Source organism: Onthophagus taurus, chromosome 6, assembly GCF_036711975.1.
Source record: "Onthophagus taurus isolate NC chromosome 6, IU_Otau_3.0, whole genome shotgun sequence".
Taxonomy (NCBI): Eukaryota; Metazoa; Arthropoda; class Insecta; order Coleoptera; family Scarabaeidae; genus Onthophagus; species Onthophagus taurus.
In genome coordinates this window covers 26,262,584-26,274,220 of record NC_091971.1, presented here as the reverse complement: position 1 = coordinate 26,274,220, position 11,637 = coordinate 26,262,584, and the positions used below count along the sequence as shown (strand labels likewise).

The 11,637-nt window shown below is 38.9% G+C and overlaps 2 protein-coding genes across 4 annotated transcripts; one reads left to right on the top strand and one right to left on the bottom strand.

The window, feature by feature from the left end:
• Nucleotides 1-353: 353 nt before the first annotated feature.
• Nucleotides 354-4,534, top strand: LOC139430130 (uncharacterized). The gene is made up of 2 exons (XM_071196781.1): nucleotides 354-1,260; nucleotides 1,320-4,534. The coding sequence occupies exons 1-2, from the start codon at nucleotides 702-704 to the stop codon at nucleotides 4,532-4,534; spliced, it is 3,774 nt and encodes a 1,257-aa protein (XP_071052882.1). The 5' UTR covers nucleotides 354-701.
• A 3,510-nt stretch (nucleotides 4,535-8,044) lies between these two features.
• On the bottom strand, nucleotides 8,045-11,186 carry LOC139430090 (uncharacterized). 3 transcript variants are annotated; one of them, XM_071196725.1, is made up of 3 exons: nucleotides 10,769-11,186; nucleotides 10,628-10,708; nucleotides 8,045-10,567 (listed from the first exon to the last, which is right to left on the bottom strand). In XM_071196725.1, the coding sequence occupies exon 3, from the start codon at nucleotides 10,430-10,432 to the stop codon at nucleotides 9,275-9,277; it is 1,158 nt and encodes a 385-aa protein (XP_071052826.1). In that variant the 5' UTR covers nucleotides 10,433-10,567; nucleotides 10,628-10,708; nucleotides 10,769-11,186; the 3' UTR covers nucleotides 8,045-9,274. The 3 variants fall into 3 exon arrangements, with proteins under 3 accessions (XP_071052826.1, XP_071052825.1, XP_071052827.1); XM_071196724.1 differs by having other exon boundaries at nucleotides 8,045-10,708; XM_071196726.1 differs by lacking the exon at nucleotides 10,628-10,708.
• Between the last annotated feature and the right edge of the window lie 451 nt (nucleotides 11,187-11,637).

Genomic DNA, 11,637 nt, shown 5'->3' with positions numbered 1-11,637 from the left:
TTTGCTCCCAGATGCATCAGTGTGGAGAATTTTTCAAGAATGTGTAAAATAGAAGAGTGTTGAAAAAAAACGGTATCCGGAGCATAATACAGAAAAACTTGTACAACAAAAATTGTAGCAAATTGTACCCGTAACGTAATGGTCTGTAACATTTTTGCTCCCAGATGCATCAGTGTGGAGAATTTTTCAAGAATGTGTAAAATAGAAGAGTGTTGAAAAAAAACGATATCCGGAGCATAATACAGAAAAACTTTTACAGTAGTAGATAAAAGCCGATTCTAGAACCTCCTCTCAGAACCTCAGGTCAAGGTCAAGGCCAAGGTCACGTTGAGTGACCTTGACCTTGACCTTGCCCTGAGGTTCTGGGAGGAGGTTCCAGAATCGGCTATTGCAAAGGGGGTCGTTGACCAGTAACCTAGACCTAAACAATGACCTTTACTTTGAGCTCACCTCAGGTCAAGATCACGTTTAGTGACCATGACCTTGATCAGTAACCTTGACCTGAACAATGACCTTTACTTTGACCTCAACGGAGACCTTGAAGTCAACCTTAATTGTGACCATGACATTGACCTTGTACGTGACCTGAAATGAAGGTTACACGACGTGAGTTCATTGAAAACCCCACTTCGGAGGAGGTATGCTTTAAATAGCAGATAGAAAATCGTGTTCAACAGTATTGAAGTAAGAGTGTTGTGAACATGTTGACCTGCGACGTGTGTTACAAAGAGTTTACTAGACCAGATAATCTTGTGAGACATCAACGCACAGCATGTATTGGGAAACGTCGAAAGGTGGAAGAGGATCAACAAGGAGATGTTATAGTGTGTGAAATATGTGATGAACACGTAACCAGACAATGTTATTCCTCACATCTGCGCAGCAACAAACATAAACAGAAAGCCTTCGTAATAATAGATGATGGTGTAGAAAAAATAGATTCGATATTTGGAGATAAAATATGTAGTTTTAGAGTGAGCGATCATGAACGGAAGTACGTAGACATGAAGGAATTCAGTAACCGAATTAGAGAAAAAGTTATCAGTTTGATACAGTCCGTGAGGAATGTAAATGGTAGTTTAAAAGTGAATACGGAAATTTTTGGATTGTATTTCATAAATACGAAGGAAGAAGTGGAAATCAAATCATTCAACACAAAAAATAAAATTATAACAGTAGCCGTAGACTTGTACCAAACATACGAGGACTTTATGGACGAGATTATGGTGAAAATGTCGGAATTCCAAGAACGGGACTCAGGTAAGAGTATAAGAATAGAAAAGTAGTAAAATGCGAAACTAAAGGCGTTAATACTGCAGGTTGGACCTTGTTGGAAATATTATATCTTGAAGTGAACTGTAACAAGTTTAATCCTACAAGAGCATCGAGCTACATCGACTTACCGACATCCATAAAAGGGAAGAGAGCGGTAATAAATGTGCAAAATAACGATAATAAGTGCTTTGCTTGGGCACTGATGTCCGCGCTGTACCAACCCACAGGTTTACCGCAAAGAATATCATCATACCCAGATTATAGGGAAACAGAATTAAAGTTTGACTGCGTAACATTCCCAGTACCCATCAGAGACATACCAAAATTTGAGGAAGAAAATAACATTTCAATTAACGTCTATGGTATAAATTCTTGGTATAATGGAGAGAAAATGGTAGATGATATTGTAACTGTATGTATATGTAAACAGAAACGGGAGCGTCATGTAAACTTATTAGTAGTCAGCGACAATTTCGGGAATAACCACTATTGTTGGATAAAAAACTTATCTCGACTGATAAATACACAATCATCGACTCATGAACATCAAAGATATATTTGTGAGGGTTGTTTGCAATACTTTTCAACTGAAGACAAGTTGGTACGACATCAGATGGATGACTGTAAAAAAGTGAAAGCAACAGTACCAAGCGAACAAATAAAAGTGAATAAGTTCGGACATCTAGAAAAGGAAAATGTTTTACAATTTGAAGGATTTGAAAAAAAAATGAAAGTTCCGTTTGTGGTGTACGCCGATTTCGAGGCGATTCTGAAACCCTTAACGCCCGAAGAAGGAAAAGTTTACGATGATAATAAACCATATACGGCCCGATGTTTTGAACACGAACCATACGCGTTTGCGTACTACATTAAGTGTGCTTACGATGATAACTTATCGAAATTCCGAATATACCGAGGGCGAAACGCTGCTCTGGAATTTATTATAAGATTGGAGAAGGATGTAATAGAGATCTATAAACAACATTTGAGGCAAACAAAGGATATGATACCGCTAAGCTGTCTGGACCAATTTGTACATGAACTGAGTTCCGTATGTCACATTTGTGATAAACCAATAAACAAAGAAGAGAAAGTGTGTGATCACGATCACTTGACAGGATTGTATAGGGGTCCTGCGCATTCCGTCTGCAATATAAATTATAAATTACCGATGTTTATCCCTGTGTTTTTCCACAACCTGTCGAATTACGATGCCCACATGTTTGTGAAAAGTATTGCCCTAAACAAGGAGGAAGTAGAGGTGATAGCACAAAACAAAGAAAAATATATTTCTTTTTCCAAAAAAATAGTTGTCGGAGAAACAACCGATAACAAGGGAAAGAAACGCAAAGTGTTTATGAAAATAAGATTCGTCGACTCGTTTAGATTTATGGCGAGTTCTTTGGAAAAGTTGGTTTCATATTTGGATGATAAGGATTGTGTGGAAGTGAAAAAAAAATTCAAAGACTCTGAAGAATTTAGATTGATGCGCCAGAAAGGTGTATTTCCATATTCGTTCGTAGATTCGTTTGAAAAGTTGGAGTATAGTAAATTGCCTGATCATACACAGTTTTACGACATATTGAGTTCAAGTAATATTTCAAAGGAACAATACTCTAGAGCACAGACTGTATGGAATAAATTTAAGTGTACAACGTTGGGAGAATACAGTGACCTGTATTTGACGTCAGATGTGTTAATGTTGACTGACGTCTTTGAAAATTTCAGGACAATATCTTTGGAGAATTACAATCTGGATCCTTGCCATTATTATACTGCGCCCGGGTTTGGGTGGGATGCTCTGTTAAAAATGACAGGTGTAAAATTAGAATTGTTATCAGACATTGACATGTTACACTTTTTTAAGAAAGGAATTAGAGGCGGTCTCTGTATGTGTGTAAAACGATCTGCAATAGCAAACAACAAGTTCCTTGACGATTTTAACCCGGAAAAACCATCATCATATATTCTATACTTGGATGCTACCAATTTGTATGGGTATGCAATGAGTTGTAAATTACCAACAGGCGGTTTTCGATGGTTGTCGAACCAAGAAATAGCAGATATAGATGTGGAGTGTTTAGATGATGAACACCTTGGTTATGTCTTTGAAGTGGATTTGGAGTATCCCGAAAGGTTACACAACCAGCATGATGATCTACCGTTTTGTCCCGAAAACATAATCGCTCCCGGATCGAAGCATCCTAAGTTGATTGCGAACTTACAAAATAAATCGAAATACATAATTCACTATGTAAACCTACGTGAATGTGTGAAAAAAGGTCTTAAGCTAACCAAAATACACCGTGCATTGCAATTTCAACAATCGCCGTGGATGAAACCATATATCGATTTTAACTCTGAGAAACGAATGAATGCTACGAATGAATTTGGGAAAAATCATTATAAACAAATGAATAATATCGTGTATGGGAAAACGATGGAAAATGTTGAAAATAGAGTCGATATACGATTAGTGTCACATTGGGAGAATCGTTACAGGAGACCCGGTGCAGAAGCTCTTATCGCAAAGCCGACTTTCAAGTCATCGAAAATTTTCTGCCATAATTTGGCAGCCATTGAAATGCAGAAGGTGGAGGTCAAATATAACAAACCTCTGTATGTAGGGTTTAGCGTACTGGAATTGTCGAAAGCGGTCATTTATAACTTTTTTTATAATTTTTTAAAAGAGAAATATGGTGAAAACGTATTATTGTTATATACAGATACGGATTCGTTAATTCTCGAAATATTTACTGAGAATGTATACCAGGATATCAAAGAAAATATAGAGATGTTCGATACCTCTAATTACAAGTTAAACAACAGACATAATATTCCTCCAGGGCCGCCGATAGTTGGAAAAATGAAAGATGAGTACCCAAATACGATATTAACATCGTTTTATGGTACAGGAGCTAAAGCTTATTGTATTAACACTTTGGAAGGAGTTGTCAAGCGTGCCAAGGGTGTGAAAAAGTATGTTATCGATAAAAACTTAAGTGTTTCAGAATATAAACGGATTATCGAAGATGGAGGTTCTGTGCGAAAAAAGATGTATGTCTTTCGCTCCTCCTATCACACGATGTATACAGAACTAAAGAATAAAGTGGCGCTCTCTGCACATGACGATAAACGTTACGTGATGGAGGATGGATGTCATACGTTAGCTTGGGGAAACTATCTTATTGAAGATCTACGCAGGGAAGATCTTTTGGACAACTTATTGGAGTTGTTAAACGTAAACATGTATGGCTAGTTAAATTGCGATCAGTTAATTTGTAAAAAAAAAAAATACTTGCTTGTATCACAAAACTTGTATATAAAGTAGAAAGTAGGTTGTTAAAAAGGTTACTTGAAATAAAATCAACGAAATTAAAAAAAAAGTTTTTTATTTTCTTAGTGTAAAAATTATAATACATCCTTTTTTGCAATCCAAGAATTATGAGAGCTATCCATTCCCAACCATTTCACTCGGACTTTATTTCCTTTTCGACGAAGAACTTTTTCAATTAAAAATACATCCGGGTGTTTCACACGTTGTAATTCTTCGTCGTAAAATGCTCCAAGAATGGGTTCTCCTCTACCATCTTTAATAAGGTAAGTCCTGGGATTAGTATTTTGAACTGTCGCTATGGTGAAAATTTCATTGGACCAAGTTGGTTGGTAACCTTTAGCAAAAGCGTGTCTGTACTTGCTAATTCGCACGTGTTCCCCCACATTAAATTTATGGTGGTTGGGGTCGACAACTTTAATGGAATTGTATACAGTATTTAACAGAGCAGATTCATTTCGTCGATTAACAGCTGAAGGTTTCATGTGAATGGTGCGATGTATTGTGTTGTTGTAAGATTTTAGTAATTTGGGTAGTAAGTCTAACCAGCGATAATTTCCTTGCATACTAAATTCTTTCCACATTTTATTTTTTAGGGTTCTATTAAACCGTTCGATAATCGAGCTTTTTAAAGTGGAATAGGTGCTGTAATGATTAATGTTAAGTTGTTCCATTAATTTTTGAAAATCGCTATTGTAAAACTCTTTCCCATTATCGGTTTGTAAGTTGCTCGGAGTAATATTCTTTTTACTATGCAAAATGTCCTTCATAGCTTGAGTAACCTCTTTCCCAGTTTTGGTTTTGAGTGGTAAGGCCCATGCGTATTTTGAAAAAGCGTTGATAACAGTCAGTATATACTTGTAACCTTTATTGACCGACGCATATGGGATCATTTCAACCAAATCAGCTTGATAAAGATCCAATAGTCCGTGAAGCAGAACGCGGCGTCGCCGATAATGTCGTCTCGCAGGTGCATGTAGTTCGTTAACGAGATCTCGCTTAACACTAACCATTACTCTACAACCCCTTCAATCAACAACTCTACAAGAAAAGGTAGTCCTCCTATCGGTGCATTATTTTTACACTTAATGGTATCTCCGCGTTTGAGTTGGACTCCCTGGAGCGACTTAATAACGATATCGTTAACAAGTAACTGAACATGAGCGGACTTTACAACATCTTTTATCATACCTTCGTAGAAAGAATTGATGTAATCCGTAATTCCACTTTTGTTTGTGATTTTATAAAGTTTTGTTTTTGGATCAACATCTCCATCACCACGTAAAGTTAAAATAAATGTTGATGAAGGTTGTAGAACTTCGGATCTTGCTATGTGGTTCTGTATAACATGGTGGTGAACATGCTTACCAAATTTATCGATAGATGTAGAACCATGTTCACCAAAACGGTTTAAAGGCATATTGGCTTCTGAAGCGTCACAGAAACAGAAAAAAGTTTATATACCCTTAACGAATGACTTGCGCTTCCCGTAATTCCTCTATGAGGGATATAATTTCGTTATGATGAGCAGTATGACCTGCTGCTTCGGAAGCAAGTAGTAAACGCAACCGATCAACTAATTCGTTCACGTCGTCCCAGTATTCGTACTCTTTAATTGCAGCAGGTACTAACAACTTATTTAAGTGACCTGATCCAGTTTTAGGTTTTGGCCAATATCGAGCCCAGTACACATTTGGTCTTTGACCCAAGGAAATTGGTTTGATTATGTTCACAAACTTTTCATTTTCATCATCAGTTATGATACTTTTTGAAGCGTCATAATCTCTTTTATGTACATTCGAACGTTGTAAGATATCTTTGTAATTTCTCGCATCTGGTAAAGTAAATTTACCCGGTTTATTTTTGAATAACAACTCGTATAACCCCGGTGTTCCTGTATAAGTAAATTCACCCACCAAAATGTTTTTCCCGTCAAACGTTATTGGTTGATTTGCGATATACAATCCATCGGTAAGTGCACGAACACCGTAAGTTTGATCGAACTCGTTATTTACATCTACTGTTAAACCCGTAACATAGGTACGTGGTAAGGGGTCCAGCTGCCCTAAAGCTTCTCTAATAACTGTCTGTTCCATCATTCCCTCCATATTCTCTTTCATGCGCGCCAACTGCTCCCTAGCGTCCCGCTCGTAGACATCTAAAGATGTGTCTGACTCACGAACAGAAACCTCAGGTGTAGTATCTCGACCCTCGAACACCTCTTCGTCGCTGAGAAATTGCGGACTCCGTGCGAGTTCCGGTGAAACATCCATGCTAGCTCCCGGTTTAATGGGTGTTGACGTAACTCTACGTTTAGGTTTCACTCTAGGAGTTTCCAGATTAAGTCCTTTAGAAGGTTTCTGCAAGTCAGCCAGTAAGGCTGAGATATCTGGTGACTGCTCCTTTTTCGGGGTAAATAAATCACGTTTTATCCCGAATTTATTGTCGAGCGCTAATAAATTGACAGTTTGTAATTTTTTGGAAATATCTGTCAGAGGTTCTTTCAGTGGAGCGAGTTGAGCTTCGGCAATGGACTGCTTCTGTTTTATATCTCCTTTCAAAGTGCGTATTTTATGTTTAACATCTTCTCGCGCAGCTATTAACTGTTGTGCAACATTACGATTCATAGTTCAACGTGATAGTGTAATGATCGCACAGAGACTGAGCATGCAGTCGTAAAGTCAATGGTTTTACAGTATAATGTACTCATCGAAACCTTTCCGATAGCGTCCGTTATTTTTATCGCAATCTAAATCAATAACTAATATACCGTGCGGTGTATCCCAACAAGTTCGACAAATTCTGACAAAATCATCCCACGTAATGTCCCCTAGCAAATGATCGTTGTAAATATGTTTCAAGTTAGTGAGATCTTGTTTAAATAAAACTAAAAGGTTGCAATTGTCACGTAAAAGCTGCTTGGAAATGGCGCTATAACTTTGAGCGAGTAAAAAAGTATCAACGTTTCTATGACGACCGTATGAAAAATATTCCTTGATAATCTGTTGCTCTGTAGGAGCAATATCATCAAAAATAATAATTGAATATTCTTTCACCTTTGACGGTGGTAGAAATCGTCCGACATCTGAGTATTCATAATAGCCGCAAGAGCGGATAGGTTTAAGTAATTGTCGTAGAAATTCGTATTTGATTTGGTAGAGTGAATTAGAGCACAAATATACATTCAAAAAGCGCAACCCGTTGAGAGCTGTCAATAAAGTTAACATTACGTTTGTTTTTCCGGCACCCGAAGAACCAATTATCAAACCACGTTTACATTCCCCACCAAATAATTCGCTATGTCGTTTAAATTTATTTGCAGCGAAGTCGTTATGAAGATTACAGATTGGTAGTGTTAAAGGTTGGCTAACAAACTTAACGTCTTCAACCATGCTGACGGGTGATACTTGAACGGGAGATTAACAAGAAATGAAGTCGTAGTAGAAAACAATGTTTATTTTATCATAAAATGTAGCATACAAAAAATTTCAGCAGATTATTTATTATCATTGTTTCAAAATAATGGTTTACAACACTTTAACTATATAAACTGTTAACATTGAGTTTGAAAGTTATTTAAAGCGTGCGTAATATTACACAATATTTATTTTACAATAAGACGTGGTATACATAAATTTACAAAATTATTTATTATCATGATTTCAAAAGTATCTGTATGGTTGATGTAGTAGAACCACCAGTGGGTTATTCACATACAGATGTTATGTGATTAAACAAAATAAAGCAGTGTAAGTCACAGTACAATTTACACTACTTAGTATTAAATTAACAATAAGTAGATACGGTAAATATTCAAATAAGTAATTAATAATACATATTAACAAAAGCATGGGAGCGGTAACAATAAGTAGATACGGTAAATATTCAAATAAATAATTAATAATACATATAAACAAAAGCATGGGAGCGGAAAAGGTGAAAAGGAAGCGAACTTGTTGTCATATCATCAATTCGAACGATTTTCAGTATCATACAAGGATGGTGTACAAATTTGAAAAAACCACCTACAACATATTAGTTGCTGAGACATCCCTCCGACAATTCCTCAGTACTTTGATCCTCCTCAAGTTGTGGTTTAAAACAGACTCGAAACAAAGACACACGACAACACATCGCACACCAATATTTTTTATTTAAAATAATAGTCTGCAATCGTTCAGAAGATGCATACTTTATTTTCGAGCGCAATTTCACACGACAATCCAGTTGTAAAACGTTCGTTATACTAATATGGTGTAGGCGGCGTCGACAACGATAGCAAAGGTTGCCCAAATGTGATTCATAAAAAACATACCTTGCTTGATACTGAAGACCCACTCCGAAAGTTGAACTCCAATCAACCGGAGAACCGTGGAACAACTTATGTACGGTGCCTTGCGACATTTTCTTTCCAAAGCGTTCCACGGTGGGGAAGCAAACCTCCCCAAGATTGATTCGATCGCCCTTTCGGGATATTCGACGCCAGAAGCATATGTCCCAGCTGTACATTACGTTTAGTAGTAGAGTCTTTGGTAAAACATCTACTAACCGCAACGTACGGTCTTTACGGGAAATCGTCGAATTAACGCTCTCCATAGCCAACTCCTGCAACGTTAACACTGCAAGAGACAAAAAAACTGAACGAGCTTCAAAAAAAAAACGCTATTAACCGTTGTCAGGCAGCAGCCTGAGAAGGGACTTATACAGGTTAATTTTGGTGTTGTACATGTTAAGGATGTTTGAAGAAGCAGCAAAGCAGACGGTGGGATTCTGGTTTACTGCATTCAACGCGTTCACGAAGTGGCGCTTATGATGTTCCAAAGTCGTCACTTTGGTTTGCAATTGAGGTTTCAAGCCCAAGATGAAAAAATCCTCTTGGGACAAAAGACTGCTTGCCAAGTTGGTTGTTGAATGCAGAAACGCATCAACCCATGGGTCGGGATGTGCGGTATTTACAGCTGGAAGATTTTGCCTCTGCGGGATAGTAGGGATAGGTAAAGGTGGTGGGAACACCACATTTTGTGGTGGGATAGTTGTGATAGTTGGCGGGCTGTCACGGATGTCGATGGTCACCTCTGGTGGAGATGTAACCACCGTTGCAGGTCTGGTTACTGTAGCGAGTGTAGGTACTCTTCGTGTGTTACGGGGAGGTTTGGCTAATGCGTTTCGCAGCAATCTACAGGAGTCTTGTGAAGCAGGAGAAGGGTTTGGGCGGGTAGTTTGTTTCACGCAACCCCTTGACAACAAGTTGACGCGTTTTTTTATACGGCGGGATGTGTACCGTATGGGTCCACTCGAGAAGACAGGCGAAACACATATCCTATCGGAGGGTTGGGATACGTCTTCCGTCGCTGGTACAGACGGTGCCGCAAGCACCTGGTTTTCAGCAGGTGCTTGACTTGTGACATCCGTATGTACAATATCTGGAAGTGGTTGTACCACGTCGGCCTGATTGGTAGCAGGTTCAGGTGGCACAACAACTTCCTGATATGTTCCTTCTTCTCGTATCTCCATACTGATGCGAGTTAAGCCGTAGGACGACAAGGTTGGACTGGTGGTAACAATCGCACCATTGTCGTTCCCTGGCTGTGACCGGAGCTCATTCATTATTTGCTCGTACAGTGGTGGGTCTGTAGTGAAATCCTGCATGGTACGACTCAAACCGTCAAAGTTGCCGCTGCAATATAATGGTAACGACGGTAGGCTTGACTCAACAACATTCGTACTGTCGTTATTGCGTGGCAGCACGGCAACCAGTGGGTCGGTCATACCATCGGTATTATCGCTTGCACGAGCGTGGCTGTTACCAATTAAGTGAAGCATAATGGGAAAGACTTCAAGGAATCAAAAGGGTTACAAAAAATTTGGATTATTTTATTAAAATTATACGTTCGCTCACGTCTGACAAGTTTGCAATCCGCTGAAGAACCACTTTTCTCAGCGTATAACAATTAATGTCTGAAATCATCACAAACATACATGAAGAAAACCGATAAAAATTGTATTGATGTAACTTACTTTTCAAATGGTTTTCTATCACGTCTGACAGGTTTGCAATGCGCTGAAGAACCACTTTTCTCAGCGTATAACAATTAATACCTGAAATCATCACAAACATACATGAAGAAAACCGATAAAAATTGTATTGATGTAACTTACTTTTCAAATGGTTTTCTAGCAGAAGGCGATTTCTTCGTGGTCGGAAAAACACAGTTTTTAACAAAATCTGTTATTATTGTAAACACACTTTTTAAGGAATTATCGTCTTTTGTACACTACTATATCACTCAGCGACTGCTGTACACGGAGTGAGGAGTAACCCACTTTCCACTACCTTTAAGTACGGGTTAGTGAACAGGTATTTGTCCGGTCAACTGTCTGGGAATGCGAGGTCGTTTAGGTCTTCTCCTTGTTATCGCCTGTGACTGAAGGGGAGGTCATACTGTCTGGGAATGCGAGGTTGTCCAGGTTTTCTCCTTGTTATCGCCTGTGGCCCAAGGGGAGGTCATACTGTCTGAGAATGCGAGGTCGTTCGGACCTTATCTTCGCCCGTGACTCAAGGGGGGTTACAATCCCCCCTCCCCCCTCCCCCTCCCCTCCCCCTCCCCTGCCCCACCCCTGCCCCACCCCTGCCCCACCCCCCCGCGCGGGCGGTGGGGGGGAGGGGGGAGGGGGAGGGGAGGGGGGAGGGGGGAGGGGGGAGGGGGGAGGGGAGGTGAAGAGGTTTCTTTAAATAAAACTCATCAATATGGATAAAAAAATAACATTTATTTCTTTTCTAACGTACATTTAATACAATGCATTTTAGGTGGTGGTGGTCCATCGAAATGAGTTTCCGCACAATCATTATTATAATGTTCAAGACACGGTAACTTCATTTGTAACATTTTCGATTGCTGGTAGGCGAACGGTAGTTGGGTCCAAATTCTTCGTAATTCCATAGATGGTACTTTATCGAAATAATACTGTGTTGGTAAATATTTTAAATCACGAGCTGGAATGTTCGCAAATGAGGCATCTTGTTCATA

Bases quoted from the DNA above. Each gene is read 5' to 3' on its own strand.
- LOC139430130 (XM_071196781.1), top strand. From the start codon at position 702: ATGTTGACCTGCGACGTGTGTTACAAAGAGTTTACTAGACCAGATAAT. The intron at 1,261-1,319 runs GTAAGAGTATAA...TTAATACTGCAG, and splicing joins ATTCCAAGAACGGGACTCAG to GTTGGACCTTGTTGGAAATA.
- LOC139430090 (XM_071196724.1), bottom strand. From the start codon at position 10,432: ATGCTTCACTTAATTGGTAACAGCCACGCTCGTGCAAGCGATAATACC.